Source organism: Danio rerio, chromosome 12 (genome assembly GCF_049306965.1).
Source record: "Danio rerio strain Tuebingen ecotype United States chromosome 12, GRCz12tu, whole genome shotgun sequence".
Lineage (NCBI taxonomy): Eukaryota > Metazoa > Chordata > Actinopteri > Cypriniformes > Danionidae > Danio > Danio rerio.
The window spans coordinates 45,580,729-45,598,064 of NC_133187.1; the positions used below are offsets into that span (position 1 = coordinate 45,580,729).

A 17,336-nucleotide genomic window follows, 5' to 3' on the forward strand; every position below is an offset into this window, starting at 1 on the left:
TGAAAAAGCAATGGCAAAAGCAAGCAAAAAGAGAAACTTTGAACAGAATGTGATTTGGAGGTGCTGCTTTCAGAGGTAGACCGGAGAAAAACGATGTTATTAGCAAGTTTTTCCTCCGGAATTAACAAAAAAAAAAAAATAGAGTGGAGAGAGTTTAGCTGATGCAGTTAACACAGTTGGGTCTGAACATCGCACTGAACATGAGTGGATTAAATAAGAAATAGTGCGATGTATAGGTATAAAATGTTGTATTGTCATTAACAGCGTGAGTGGCGTAGCTCGAAAAGCACATGGCAACATGTTTTGACACGTTCGAGCATGAACTCGGTTTGAATCCAGCGTCTGATGAACTCATTCTTCTTTTTTTCCCAGCTACATATCAGATTTTGCCTACTCTTCATCATGAGGAAGACAAATAGGAATCATTAATAAGTGTGTGCATCATATTTTACTAGCACATTTATTGAATGAAAATGTTTCTAATTCACGTATGCAAATTATATCACTTGATTACATTGGGAAAACCGGCGACCGCTGCAAGTTGCTCTTTAATGTTTGGCTGGTCAGCTGCATGGTATGGAAACCTTATAAACCTGCTAGACATGTGGATGATCCTGCCTCATACAGCTGCAATTGCACGGCTCAAAGACACTTTGTAGTGTACAATTTAACACAACATCCTCTAGGAGTCGCCAATGGAAATAAAACAAACACACACAAGAAATGCAAGTCAGGCATGAAGTTAGTGTGGACCAGCGCACATTCCCACGTTCATTTCATTGTTAGTAAATGCAAACGTGAGTGTATGGCGTATGCAAAGTTTTTGTGCGTACGCAGCGTTGATACATGAGGCCCCTGGTGATTTGCAATGTACTTGAAACTGGTTTGTCCATTAATGCTGCCCCATCATGCACATTTCTGTTATCACACAATTTATTCAAATAAAATTGTATGACTTTTTTGATGTGCATCCTGGAATTTATACAGTGTTGCAATTGTAGTTTATACACATTTTTTCTTATAAAATAAAAAGTTTTTCCTACTCAGTTGTGCACGTAAATTTTTTCGTGCATTTTCAAAATCTATGTGCATCTTGGCAATTCCCTCAAACTTTCTTTTCTGCAATGTTAAAAATAGACACATAAAGCAGGTGTCTAGAAACATCAGTGTGTGTATGTAAAGGTGCTGTTTGAGGGATGGGTGTGAGTGAAGAAGCTGACCTTAAACTCCTCCTCGAGGCCGACGCGGTCCAGCGGAGCATTGGTGTTGTGCAGTTTCTGCAGGTGTCCTTCAAGAGAAGAGACGTCCAGCTCTGTGTCTCCATACAGAAAATACTCCAGCAGAGCCTGATAGACGAACGAGTACTGCAACTACACACACAAAGAAACACACAATTACACAAAAACACACAATCACAAGAACACATAGACACACACAAACAAACACAGACAAACACACACACAGCAACACGCAAACACATGTACACACACAAACACACACGTACACACACACATGCACACATAAACACACACATTTCATATACTGTATTCAGTATTCTTAAGTCTGCCTGTAATAAATAGAGTGAGTGTGTGCTGAAGAACAGAGAAGCGCCCTCACGTCTGTCTGGATGAGCTGAGATCTCTGTTCACGGATGCGGGACACAAACCCGAACACGTCCACCTTCTGCTCCGTGTGCATCATATCAATCATGGCATCAATGACGATGAAGGTTCCTGTCCGGCCCACGCCAGCACTGATGGAGAGACACAAACATTTTCACTCTCTGTGAATTCTCTTACATGCATTTTCAACCCAATCCTCTTTTAATGTAAAGAAATTCAAATGTAGATTTACTAGAATTGTAATTTCTAAAATATAAAGTAATAACATACTGCATTATATACTGAACATACAAATGTAAAACAATATATTTAATTCATCATATTTATTATGTTTAATACTTTGACCAATTTACTAGTTTATTACAGTAAAACTGTCACTAATTTTGACTGAATTTTCCCATTCAGAGACAAAATAAATTAATGATATTCAAAAATGTTTTATGCATCATAATAGTAATATGTTCATGTATAATGTATTTTAATAATTATATTCTTTACGTTAAGTCATCATAATTAGGAATTCAACTAATATTTTACATTCAGAAATACATATATATGTGCCGCGGAGGCGCAGTGGGTATCGCTGTCACCTCACAGTAAGAAGGTCGTTGGTTTGAGTCCCGGCTGGGCCAGTTGGCATTTCTGTGTGGAGTTTGTATGTTCTCCCCATGTTAGGTGTTTTTTTTTTACATACATTTTTATTCTCTTTGCTATCTGGGCTTATTGGAACCTAATTAGAATAGTAAAGTATTAACTTTTCATACGATGTACTTTTAGAGAAAAATGATGTTCATATATGTGGACTCGTGGTCCGAATTTACATAAAACCCTTTTCCCTGGCTGTTTTTTTAATGCATATATAACATATCCATGTTTTGAACTTGCTTTGACTATCAGAGAGTAAAAACTTTTTTTTCCCATTTTGGACAGTTAAAAATAGTGTTTGGGACATTTCATATGCTGCAAAACTGTTGCAGGATGACACTGTATGTCTAAAATATAAAACATTTAAGGTATTTTAAATAGCCATTTAAGAGCTAAAATGTCCTGTCCACGTATGTGGCCATTAAACCCTATGAGAATACACACACACACACACACACACACACACACACACACACACACATATATATATATATATATATATATATATATATATATATATATATATATATATATATATAGTTAAAGTCAATTATTAGCTCCCCCTTTGATTTTTATTTCCTTTAAATATTTCCCAAATGATGTTTAACAGAGCAAGGAATTTTCACAGTATGTCTGATAATATTTTTTTTTTTTTGAGAGAAAGTGTTATTTGTTTTATTTTGGCAAAAAAAAAAACTGTTTAATTTTTTAAAAGCCATTTTAAAGTCAAAATTATTAGCCCTTATGAACAATATATTTTTAGTAGTCTATAATAGTCTACAGAACAAATCATCATTATACAATAACTTGCCTAATTACCCTAACCTGCCTAGTTGACATAATTAACCTTGTTAAGTCTTTAAATATCACTTTAAGCTGTATAGAAGTGTCTTGAAAAGTTTCTAGTCAAATATTATTTACTGTTATCATGGCAAAGATAAAATAAATCAGTTGTTAGAGATGAGTTAATAAAACTATTATGATCAGAAATGTGTTGAAAAAATCTTCTCTTTGTTAAACAGAAATTGGGAGAAAAAAATAAACAGGGGCCCTAATAATTCAGGGGGGCTAATAATTCAGATTTCTGACTAAGCTGAAAAAAAAGAGTTATATATATATATATACACACACACACACATACATACCTCACAAAATAATCTTTTAAATTCATATTTTTATTAGGAAGCTATACAATATTTTATCTGTGTATATACATTAGATTAATCAGTACTGATGCCAAATTTTGAGCTTATCCATAAAATAACTTGTGATAACGGTCCAAAAACTAGTACTGTACATCCAAATGTATATGTTATAAAAATATGTATTAAATAAAAATTTAAGAAAAATCAAGAAAAATCAAGAAAAGCAAAAAAAAAAAAAAAAGTTGAAATTTTGTAGGTTTTAATTTTTTTGCAATTTTTTTGCTCGAATGTAGTTGTATTATCTTTCAATTTCTCAAGATGTTTGGTGACTAAATTATTATTTTGAATAAATATATCTGTTTAATGAACCTGTTTTGTTTTTAATGCACCAAAATACATTGCCTATAGTCACTAAGAAATTGATCTATATATATATATATATATATATATATATATATATATATATATATATATATATATATATATATATATATATATATATATAGATCATAAAATTATTAGTCATTAATTCTTGAGTCCCAAAAATAATTCAACATGCATGCAATAAAATGCAATAAAGTATTTTTTTTGCTGATGAAAATCAACTACAACTGTGACCCAGCAATAAATCTACAATCACACTCAGACAAGCCTTTGCGTTTCTCTATTTGGCACACAAACACTTTCTTGATTCTCCACCAGAGGGCAGCAGTGGTCAAGCGAGCCAATAAACAAACTCTCTTTTGACAGGATTGTGTGTTGTGTTGTGTTGTTTTTAGGACAGAGAAACACAATAGACACACACACACTGATGAGGAAAACACAGACTGGCTATTGTGTCTCCAAACCCAGACCTGACCTACATCTCTGCACTTCGTGTGTTTGAGCAATCAGCTAATTCAAATCACATGCTAATCGCTCTGCATAATGTATATCATTGTGTGATGCATAAATCATGCATGCGTGAGCGACGCGCTCAGACTGACGCATGAGGGTCCGCGGGGTCACAAAAATCATTACTGTGGGTGGAACTTATGCTAAACGTGTCCTTTCACCAGCAGATTTACATTCAAATGCGCACTTCACTGCCACTTTGCTAAACCGAGACAAAGTTTGAGGAAGTTTGATGATGATACTTCAATGTCAAGTCAAGCTTTTTAATAAGAGACTGTATAACTGGTTGTGTATTGTATTCCTTGTTTGAAATGAAATACTCATATGAAGTGTGATATGTTGTGCAGCTTTTTTTTTTTTTTTGGTCAGGCAAATGCTGTGAAGACGAAACCACAGTGACAAATGAAAACTTTTTGGCAGCTAATGTACAGTAATTATTTTAGATTTATTTTTATATGTTCGTATTTTAACTAAAAGTAACACAAATAAAGTTTAACTAAAATAAAAGTACATTAAAAAAGAACAAAATTACACATCACACACACACATAAACACTTTTTTATAACTCATCTATAAAATTTTCTTGTATATTTTATAGTATAAATTATAGTTTCATGTATATTTTATAGTACAGAAAGGCAAATTTACAATTATAATTGGATAAATGGGTCACACTTTATTTTGATGAATTTAAGTTACATTGCATCTACATGCCAAATAATTCTTATTAGATTATAAGTGGACAGTTAGGTTAGGGTTAGGTTTACTGTAAGTTGACATGTACTCACAAAGTTCCTTATAGTCAGTTAAATATCTGTTGAAGGAGCATTATAAACAGATATTCAGCAGATTGTCTATTAATAATCAAATGGACCATCAAAATAAATTGTTACCGATAAAATATTTGATTTCACATCACTGCTTATATATACTTCTATAAACATTCATCCACTTTATTACACCTGTCCAACTGCTCGTTAACGCAAATGTCTAATCAGCCAACCACATTGCAGAAACTCTAGACATGGTCAAGACGATCTGCTGCAGTTTAAACTGAGCATCAGAATGGGGAAGAAAGGGGATTTAAGTGACTTTAAACGTGGCATGGATATTGGTGCCAGACGGGCTGGTCTGAGTATTTCAGAAACTGCTGATCTACTGAGATTTTCACGCACAACCATCTCTAGGGTTTACAAAGAAAATATCCAGTGAGCGGCAGTTCTGTGGGTGCAAATGCCTTGATGCCAGAGGTCAGAGGAAAATGGCTGGACTGGTTCCAGCTGATAGAAAGGCAACAGCGACTCAAATAAGCTCTTGTTACAACTGAGGTCTGCAGAAGAGTATCTCTGAAAGTACAACATGTCCAACCTTCAGGCAGATGGGCTACAGCAGCAGGGAACAACACCGGGTGCCACTCCTGTCAGCTAAGAGCAGAATACTGAGGCTACAGTTCATACAGGCTCACCGAACTGGACAGTAGAAGATTGGAGAAACATTGCCTGGTCTGATGAGTCTTGATTTCTGCTGCAACATTTGGATGGTCGGGTCAGAATTTGGCGTGACCACCATGAAAGCATGGATCCATCCTGCCTTGCATCAAGAGTTCAGGCTGGTGGTGGTGGTGTAATGGTGTGGAGGATGTTTTCTTGGCACACTTTGGGCCCCTTAGTACCAATTGAGCATCACGCCATCGCCACAGCCTACCTCAGTATTGTTGCCGACCATGTCCATCCCTTTATGACCACAGTTCCAGCAGGATAACGCAACATGCCATAAAGCGTGAATCATCTCAGACTGGTTTCTTGAACATGACAATGAGTTCACTGTTCTCAAATGGCCTCCACAGTCACCAGAGCTCAATCCAATAGAGCACCTTTCAGATGTGGTGAAATGGGAGATTCGCATCATGGATGTGCAGACAACAAATCTGCAGCAACTGCGTGATGCTATCATGTCAATATGGACAAAAATCTCTGAAGAATATTTCCAGTACCTTGTTGAATCTCTGCCATGAAGGATAAAGGCAGTTCTGAAGGTGTACCTATTAAAGTGGCCGGTGAGTGTATATACTTCTTTCTTTTATTAATCAATTTCTTTGTCTGAATTTCTATCAACTGTGTTACATAGCTAACATAAATATTTAACTTTTTTTATAAACATTTTAATAAAATGTTTACTTAAATACAAAATAAATATAAAACAATATAAATACATTCATAAAAATAATATTAATAAAAAAATACAGTTTGCATTTAGACAATTAATATGAAATACACAATTAATCATATATAAATAACTCATTTGCTGCTAAAATTCCTAAAATGATATCATATCCATAATTCCTGTGTGCAAACATCGGTTAATTTATTTTATATGTAAGCCAGCCGGCTCTACGCCACCCAACCCGCTCCGAGCTGGGATCGAACCGGCGACCTTCCGCATGGGAGTCGGTTGCTCCAAAAAGTAGGCTAAAGACAATGGCCTCTAGCATCTGTCCCTAGAGCATCTTTAGAGGTCAGAGGAGTGAAGTTTACCTGCACAGCACTTACTAGCTGGCCTCCGTTACATTCACCCCCTAAACCTCACTCCCATCCGGGTCACGGCACCAATATAACCCTGCCGGCTCTACGCCGCCCAACCCGCTCCGAGCTGGGATCAAACCGACGACCTTCCGCATGGGCGTCGGTTGCTCTAACAAAGAGGCTAAAGACCATGGCCTCTAGCGTCTGTCGCCAGAGCACCTTTAGAGGTCAGAGGAGTGAGGTTTACCTGCACAGCACACACTAGCTGGCCTCCGTTACATATAGAAAGAAACATTTTAAATGTAAATAACTGCATATTTGATTTCACATCCCTTCTATTTAAAAATAGATGTACCTAATTTCTTCATTCATTATTGAATTTCTTCGTTTGATTATTTGTTACATTATTAGTCATTAATTCTCCAATCCTAAAAACTAAATAATTCAACCTGCATACACATTTCTGACTGTAAAGCAATTAAAACTAAATGAATTGGTAATATCGTTTAAAACACTAAAATTGATTGTGTGTATAACACATTTCTCCGAGATAAAACCATGCACACGTTACACACACGTTCACTATGTGTGCATATTAACATGCAATATCTTGCATGTAAATGTGTGCATCTAAATAGCTTCACACTTCACACTAACGCTCAGACTTGACAGCAGAAGCGTGTGTTCACACACAGCTCTATATTTATCCTGCATTAAGAGCACATGAAGCCAAACCTGCAGTGCACGACGATGGGTCCGGCGTACGACGGGTTCACCTGCTTCACCTTCTTCAGGAACTTTAGCATCCCGATGGGGGAAAATGGCACGCCGAAATCTGGCCAGCTGGTGAAGTGGAGCTGAGTGACCAGGCGAGGGCTTTTACTGCCGTCACTGGCCTGCTGAAACAAGAATACACACAAATATAATGTTTTATGCTAGTTTAATGAGCTTAATCTTCACGTTCGAGCAGCCATTAGAGGCTGAATGATTTTTAGAAGTTGACTTTCATGTTATAAAATAAAGTCGGCTAGTCGCTGGTGATGTCATCAGTAAAACAAAAGACGCTAATAGTTTGCAACATGCCACAATTAGTAACTTATTTGCAGGAAAAAATGTGTTCTTATGCTGTTTGAAAGCTCATAACATGTAAAAACAATGCAACTTTACCAATGACAAATTATAGAGTAAAATAAATGCACTGTCAAAATTTTATTTCATTAATAACGCAACATTAGCACGGGCAGGTTCGGATTTAGAATACACTGAGTCCTGGGGCTATATCAAGTCCAAGGGACATATTTATTTTATCGCCTCATAAAAGTATACATATCGGCGATGCAGTGGCGTAGTAGGTAGTGCTGTTGCCTCACAACAAGAAGGTCACTGGGTCGCTGGTTCGATCCTCGGCTCAGATGGCGTTTCTGTGTGGAGTTTGCATGTTCTCCCTGTGTTCACGTAGGTTACAGGTGCAGGTGAATTGGGAAGGCTAAATTGTCCGTAGTGTATGAGTGTGTGTGTGTGAATGTGTGTGTGGATGTTTCCCAGAGATGGGTTGCAGCTGGAAGGGCATCCGCTATGTAAAAATAAGCTGGATAAGTTGGCGGTTCATTCTGTCGTGGCGACCCCGTATTAATAAAGGGACTAAGCCGACAAGACAATGAATGACTGAATGAAAAGGATACATAAAAATGGTAAATTAAACATTCATAAAGCGTTTCAGTTCAGTTAGATTTAAACCACAACCAAGTGTGTTTACTTAAGATAGATAGATACTCAGCAAAGATGAATAACTGTTTGTGTAGGCTATTTGCTTTGTTCACACACTGTCTTGGTTATATTATGTATTGGAAAGATTGTACAGGCCCTTTATAAGTCCATTCAGGATGATTGCGCCTATCCCAGCTTCTGTTACTACATGCACAAGTTTATCAATGACGAATACTGTTTGAATTGTATTTTTTGTTCTATGACGAGCTTAAATAATGATCGAGTCTAGGGATGCACTGATCCCAATACTTGGATTGGATATCGGTTCGATACCATATGTTTTTGCTGGATCGGGTATCGGCCAGTTGGTACCGATCCAAATCCAATCTTGCGTGTGCACTATATTCTGTGTAATTTATAAGTCAACAAAAGCCACGAAGGTAGCCTATTACAAGGCACTGGAAAGTTGTCAAGTAGGCCTACTAAATCCTAAATGTTCTAAAGCCATTCTACAGTTTATTGTGAAGTAAAGATGAATATTCAAGAGGTTATATTCATGTTCAGTTCAGCGCTTCCCGCCGCTGCGCCTGTCAATCATACTCGATTCTTTCACTATTCAAACCGCGTGTCGCGTTCATGACAACACGAAAAACTTTCCAAGACTATTTGTTCCTGTTAGTTTTAATAATCAGTGGAGAAATGCATTCAGTTCTGCATTAAATGGGTTAATTTTGACCCGTACCAGAGTTTATTGCTGTTTCTACATCATGTGCGCTGTGTCTGTTAGACCAGCAGATCACATTCACAACACTGGAGTAGAGAGGGTTATTACCTGCTCTTCACACACAAAGTAGGCCTATCTGAAAGTTTAAATTAGAAAAGGCTCAATAATACATTGGAAAGATCCTCAACGCACTGATTTTTCCCCTTTGAGTTGCTGTTTGAAAGTGTCCGCAGATACCGGAGGGCTGTGCGCTGTCTCAGTGATGCATCAAGTGCTTCATCAAGCGCACCGGCTGCGCAGATGCGTCATGTGCCGCTCCGTAAAATTATTCTCAAAAAGAGTTTCTGTTCTCTCACCCTTCCGACTGAGTTTATTCTTTCAAGGTGAATATGTTATGTGCTGCTAATAGTTTATAAAGCCTGGCTTATTGTGGTCAAAGTAGATTAAATTAAAGTTGATTAAATTAACACAAGTGAATCTGTCGGGCGTAATATAGATTGTCATTAACAGAAAATTATTCAGCCTAATATAGGCTACTCTGAAACTGTGAATATTTCAATGTCATTTTATTTATTTTAATATTTTATTTAACAGACCTGTTTGTCAGTTTGTGCACTAAAGCATATAAGCCGACCTTGTTTTGAACTTCACCTCAAATATTCTTGTTTCTTTTGTGGATAACTAACCAACAAAAATACATTAAAATAAAATAACAAATTATGGCAAACGAAATTCGATTCAAAAAAATTTGTCAGACAAAAAAATAATTGTTCAGACATGCTTTCAGTTTCTCCGTTTCACTCGCGCCGACTTTAGGCGAGGGAGTGTTTATTAAGTAAAACTGGCCTCAGACGGTTTAGTTCAGTCTGCTTTAAACCTGCCAGATAATATCGAGCTTTGCTAAAAGGCTGGTTATTTTACCAACAGTTAGGGTAAATAGTGGTTGCCTAGTACAGATTTCAAAGAAAAATCCTAATATTAAAAAGGAAACTTAAGCTGGACCACAACAGATCATATCCATGTCATAATGAATTAGGCCCGGATTGGCTAATCGGGAGGACCGGGAGAATTCCCGGTGGGCCGGTCTGGTGTCCCTAGCTCAGGGGTCGGCAACCCAAAATGTTGAAAGAGCCATATTGGACCAAAAAAACAAAAAACAAATATGTCTGGAGCCGCAAAAAATGTAAAGCCTTATATGAGCCTTATAATGAAGGAAACACATGCTGTATGTATCTATAGTAGCTATATTAGCCTACTATCAAAATGACTAAGTTGGCTACAAATTCATAATGAGCCTTCATGATTAAATAGCCACTGAAATCAGGTGGTTGGTGTTTATTTTGTTGTCATTTACACACTTCAGCACAGCCTCTGGTCTTTCAGTGATATTAATTTGATAATTTCTTCTTGCGGGCCATCAGAGTTCACATACCTGCATAAAAGCGCATTGAATATCGGTCACATCACAGGCAATTGAGTATGCTGGCACTGAATTAATGTCCTTGGTTTGCTGATCAGTGATGTTACCTGCCTTTTTAATAGCCCTTTCCTTCACTGTCTTAGCGGAGAGAGGTATATCTTTAATTTTTTGTATTATCTTGGTTTTGTTTTTGAAGTCTGCAAATAGGTGTTCTAATATGTTGATGAATGACTTTTTCATGTAGTCGCCATCTGTGAACGGTTTTCCATGCTTTATTATCTCCCGGTTTGTTTACAACAGCCACCTGCCTGGCATCCCGCCCTGCTGATAGAAACCTGTGGCGCAGGCTATGAGGCAAATCTTCGTTGACAGAAATGTTGAAATTAAATATTAATCCTACACACTTTTACAGCATTTGAAAACGTTAAAAATGTTTGTCCTCCTATAGAAATCCTATTAAAACAAAAATATATACTTACCTTCTCCATCTTTTTGAACATTTTTGAAAAAACTTCAGGGAGCCACAAGGGCAGCTCTAAAGAGCCACATGCGGCTCTAGAGCCGCGGGTTGCTGACCCCTGCCCTAACTGCTTGCACTCTCAGCAGTCACATTTTTTTCTTCTATTTATTTATTTGACCATAGCTTCACTCTTTTTATTCATTATTTTGCCGCAGTGCCGCTCTTTTTATTTATTTTCTCGCAGCCCCATGAGAAAAATGCAGCCTGCAGGTTAACTAACGTTAATGATGATGATGTAATGTAACTATCGACCCCAAACAGTGGCAACTTAGTGAATATAAGAATTCAAATAAAATGAATAATACACCTGCTCAATGAAAATCAAATGATTCACTACATTAATAAATCTGACATAACTTGATCAGAAATCTAAAAATGGGAGAAAAAGATTGAGCTTTAAAAGAAAGTAGTGTTGTGTTTTAAGGGTCGCAAGTCATTAGTTATTTTTTACTCTCATTGTTATAACGCCATTGTGGTCCAGTGGTATGGACGTAGCCTCTTAATGCCGCGTTCCCGAGTTCGAATCTCGCCTGAAAAGTTTTTTTTTTTTTTTTCATTTTTATTGTTAAGGCATATAATACTGCTAGGGCTGTTGAACATTTGAATTTCTAAAGCAGCTGTTTTCTTGAAAAAGACGTGATAGTGCTATTAGAAACTGAATTGGAATCAGTCGTGAACTGAGGTGGGCCGGTCTGGCTTGAAACTCCAGGGCTGAAAATGAGTCCCACTCCGGCCCTGTAATGAATGTTTAAATAATGTAGCCTTTAGTTTATATACTTCACCCCCCCAAGTTTTACATTTTCTGCGACACTCCTGACAAGCATCATGTTTTTAGTTTAGATTGTGTCGTCTGCCATATAATGTAGGCCATAGGTCTGTTATTTTTACTAAAGAAAATATATTATTTGAGCAATACATCACTTCATCGACATGCAAAAGCATAATGCAAAGAGGTGTTTCATGATGGAAATGAATTCTTCAGCACAATCAGCTAAAAATTTACCAATAACTGCAAAAGTAATGCATACGTTGTCAGCAGTTGGAACACAAAGTCATGGCATAGCAACATAATGCAACAAAGACAACTGTAACAAAATGAGATCAAATAAGATGATGTGTGGGTATGAGTGTATTAAGACTTACATATTGCACACAGAATTTGCGTATGGTATAATCCACCAGTACTGTAAAGTCTTCCACAGCGACGCGCACATTACCGTACGTCCAGCAGCCCTGATCCGGCCAATACTGATAACACTTATCCTGCAAACACACAAACAAATACATTATAAAGGTCAATACCTACATAAATAAATAAGATATTGTATTGAATAGAAAAAAAATTAGTAGCTAATATATTTTATTATTTAAAAATGTTTTTTTAAACATTTCAACTGATACATTTTAACTTTGTATCAAATATAAACAATATAAATTTGTTTGCTGCTAATGTAGTTTTAATTCATTTTTCTTTTGTCAAACATAAAAAATATATACAGTATATATATTTTTGCTGCAACAATTGATTTTGTTAGCTAAAATAATTATCATATATTAGCTATATTGTTTGTTGCTATTTTTAATATACTTTTTTAAACATTTTACAATAAATACAAATGTTTGTTTATTTCTTACATTTGGAACTTTTTACCATGCTTAACTAAATAAATAAAAAGTGAAAAACTACATAAAATGCAAATATTGCATGAAAAACTAGTGATGAAAAAAAAAAACTAAAATCAATGGAAGTTAAACTAAACTAAAATCATGAACTGGAAATAAATCAATTAAAATTTAACACTGAGAAATGACTACTAACTAATAAAAAAACAGATTCAAATAAAATAATTAAAATAAAAAAAACACAAAATTAAACTACAAAAAATTGGAAATAAATAAGCTCAATAAAAATAAAATAAAATAAATCAAAAGCAAAATTAAAACTTAAAACAATTTAATAACATAAAATAAAATGCACAAAAATGAAAATAAACAAACTAAAAATAAATAAATAAAAGGACACTAAACTAAAATAATAACTGGAAATAACTAAATATAAAATAATGATTAATGACTACTGACTATTGATTAAAACTGAATAAAATTAAATTAAATTAAAACAAAATAAATCATAAGCAAAATTAAAACTTAAAACAATTTAATAAATTAAAATAAAATGCACAGAAATAAATTGCAATAAATTGACAAGCTGGAAATAAATAAAAAACTGAACAAAATAAAATAAAATCTAATAACAAGACACAATTAAACTACAAAAAAATAAATAAATTAAACAAACTAAACAATAAATAAAAGCACACTAAACTAAAATACTAAACTGAAAATGAATAAAACATAAAATAGTGTTCAATGACAACTGACTATTAATAAAAACTGAATAAAACTGAACCAAAAAAAATTTAAATTAAATAATAAAATTAAATTAAATAATAAAATTAAATAAAAAGCACAGAATTAAATTATATGAAAGCTATGAGATGGAAAGAAAGAAATATTTTACAAAATAAAATCAAAGACAATTAAGTTACAAAAAAATAAAAAATTATAAAAAATATAAATAAAATAATAATCAAAATCACTCAAGTAAATGACAAAACAAATTATTAAAAGTAAAACATAACACACTAATTATCAATAACAACAATAAAAAGCAGTATTTAATCAACTCTGTAACAACACTGATTTGACAGCCCATTACCAGTTAAAACACAAAATGACAAATAAAAAGTTTGGCAAAAGCATGACATTTTGCACTACTCATAATAAACCAGAAAACACGACACAAGGTCAAACTATGCAGTTGTGCAGATAAACAAAACCACATTACATGCCAATCCAGCGCAGTAAATCTGTGCAGCTGAAAGTGCATTAGAGATGTAAAGGTGACTTATCTAATCTGTCAGTCAGCATTAGCCAATCTCTACTAATGAGAGTTCACACACTAATTAGGTTAAAGCCAGAGAGAGCTTTATCAGCCATTATTAAAATCATTGATTCCAGGCCGATCTTAATCTCCTGTGCGCTTGCTGGTGTATTGATCTGCAGAACATCAGAGAGCGGACAAAATCCACACACACACTTCTACACATCAGCAACACGTTGCATTTATTTAACAGATGATTAATTCACAGCCAGGCAGGTTTTACTGTACCAAATTAATAAAATAATATTAATATTAATAATTATTTATATAATTAATCTCAGTAAAAATTAAATGAAATATTAGGTGAAAAACTACTGATGAAAAAAGTAACTAAAGATAAAATCATACAGGGAGACACAGTGGCTCAGTGGTTAGCACTGTCGCCTCTCAGTAAGAAGGTCTCTGGTTTGAGTCCCATCTGGGTCGGTTGGCATTTCTGTGTGGAGTTTGCATGTTCTCCCCGTGTTGGTGTGGGTTTCCTCTGGGTGCACCGGTTTCACCCACAGTCCAAAGACATGCGCTATAGGAGAATTAAATAAGCTAAGTTAAATAAGCTAAATTGGCCGTAGTGTATGAGTGTGAGAGTATATGGATGTTTTCCAGTCCTTGGCAGTTCATTCTGCTGTGGTGACCCCTGATGAACAAAGGGATCGAGCTGAAGGAAAATGAATGAATAAATAAATTCATACAAATGAACTGTAAAATAAAGAAAAAAGAAAAAAAGTTGACAACTAGTAACAAAAACCAAAATAAATAAAGTTGAAGTTAATACTAAAATTATGAACTGTAAAACAAAATAAAATACTGTTTAAAATTCTAATTAAATTTAATGTGGATATTAGATGAAAATCAAGTGGTTAAAAAAACCAACTGACTAAAATATGTTGCAGTTAAAACACAAAAATTCTGAACTGTAAAATAAAATAAAATAAAATAAAATAAAATAAAATAAAATAAAATAAAATAAAATAAAATAAAATAAAATAAAATAAAATAAAATTAAATTTCAAACAAAAGTCCAAATAAAACAAAACAAGTATTAGATGGGTCAGTGTACGAGTAAGAAAAAAAACGAGGAAACGGCCATTTTTCGTTTTTTTAAATAAATAACAGATTTTGGCTGGATTTTAAGTGTAAGAAAACTGATAAATGACTTTAAAATTTATTATTCACATGTAGGCGGTTCTGAAACGCCCATTTCCTCTGTTTGGTCAACCAAATCTGAGCACCTGACGTCGCCGTCAAAATAAAAGTCTTGTAGTCCTCTGCGGATTAGCACCAAGGCATTTAATTATTATTATTTGATTTTATATATATATATATATATATATATATATATATATATATATATATAAGCAGTATTATTGTACATTTATCATTACAATTTATCATTACTGTTATAGTTCGGCGCCAAATTTGCTGCTATGAGCAAAAAGATTTGCGAGCAGCACTTGGTTTGCACGATTGTTTCCAAACTAGGCCTATATAATAATAATAATAATAATATTATTATTATTATTATTATAGTGTTTTTTATTGTTCAGTTTTTATTTTTATAGTTGTTAGCAGGGCCATAATAAGAGTACATTGAAACACACACATTTTTGCTCACACAACAAGCCTTCCTTTCGAGACTATCACTGGATTAATGTCGAGAACACAGTAAAAAAATCCTTAAATTAACAGTTTTCCATATTTTGTGATTCATGTTTTTATTTTTTATTATTTATGTATTTATTTATATTGTCTGGGCTGATGTTGTATATTATGCAACAAAACTTTGTAATAAACTGTCAGTATATTTTCAGTTATGTTACAGATTCATTTATCTATAGCCTATATTATTTCTTAAACATTAAACATTATTTCAAAAGTCCACAGAGCAGAGATTAAGGTCCCATAATGCAATCCACAACCATAAATAAATGGCAAACACATACGGAAACTGTTAACAGATATTTTTACGGTGTAGCCTTGCCAGGAAGTAATAAGTGTGCAATACACAGGCTTGGCCCTATAGCCGGTGTTACATGGCCTTTTATATAAATAAAATCAATTTAGTTCAGCTGGACATCTTACTACATTAATGAGGGAGGTGCAGGCGCCGCGCTTCTCTTCCAAGCAGCAGCTGCAGGAGTGACGAGAATGATGCAAGTGTCGGATCCAACAGCCAAAGAGAACAATGATCTTTCATTTTTCCTTTTGAATTAACTGTTTAATATATAAACTATTTACGTATTCTATCATTTGAACCACATACTAGAACATAGGCCTATGATACATTCATTGCGTATGCATAAATTACATAAAAACATAAATTAGCAGTATAATTATTTGCCATTAAATTAACGTCACTGCCAAACTTCTTGCTGCTATGAACTCGCTCTTTTATATTCAACAGCCTTATACGATCATCTCAAAAAAAGAAAGCAGAAATGCAGAAAGGGATGCTAACCTCTTTTCTCTCTTTTAGATTGGTTAGCATTACAATGGTGGATGATTTCTGCTCCCATATCATCCTCCAGAAGTCGGCCGTCGTGTCCTGTTTGGGCCCTGAAACAAACAGCTCATTTATCCAACACAATAACCTCTGATTAGAAGAACTGAAACTACTCGGCAAATCTTATTTTTACATGCAGGCGCTCTTACCTTGTGCTGCGATGAACTTATTTTTATCTTTATAACCCTGGAGGACAGAAAGCACGCAGGGCTATGAAACCAGCATTTAAAAATATACATCATATATAATATGATAATCAGTTATACCTTCACTCAGTTATGAAATGCACCGTCATTCATAATTATGTTTGTATTATTTAAATAATATGGTGGCTGTCCAAATATTTTACATTTACTTGCTCAAGATGCTTATTGATTTGAATAAGAAAATCATGCTTGAATAATAATGTTTGTCCCAATTTAAAACAAACAGGTTACTTCTGTACACTTTCTTATCATTGAAGTATTTTTAATTAATGTCAAATCATTTTTATGGAGTCTGTATCAAATTAAATTAAAAATTAAAAGTAATTTCATTGAAGAAAAAAAATCACATTAAAAATTCACATAAAAAAATCACATTAAAAGTTTATATAATAAAATAAATATCACATTAAAAATGTAAAAAATCACATTAAAAAAGTGTAATTTCAAATATATTTTATAAAATAAAATGCTAAAAAGAGATATCAAT

At 34.2% G+C, this 17,336-nt stretch overlaps 1 protein-coding gene across 11 annotated transcripts in view; it reads right to left on the reverse strand.

The window, feature by feature from the left end:
* ptprea (protein tyrosine phosphatase receptor type Ea) overlaps nt 1-17,336 on the reverse strand; it is a 197,129-nt gene that overhangs the window by 15,011 nt on the left and 164,782 nt on the right. For 6 of the 11 annotated variants that reach the window (XM_003199651.7, XM_021480416.3, XM_073918873.1 and 3 more), the window contains 6 exons: nt 16,793-16,829; nt 16,599-16,696; nt 12,343-12,462; nt 7,564-7,727; nt 1,618-1,753; nt 1,221-1,370 (listed from right to left, as the gene is read on the reverse strand). In XM_003199651.7, coding sequence (XP_003199699.1) covers nt 1,221-1,370; nt 1,618-1,753; nt 7,564-7,727; nt 12,343-12,462; nt 16,599-16,696; nt 16,793-16,829 — 705 coding nt within the window. The remainder of the gene's footprint in view (nt 1-1,220; nt 1,371-1,617; nt 1,754-7,563; nt 7,728-12,342; nt 12,463-16,598; nt 16,697-16,792; nt 16,830-17,336) is intronic. The other 5 variants (XM_073918874.1, XM_021480417.3, XM_073918875.1 and 2 more) reach the window with 1 other exon arrangement.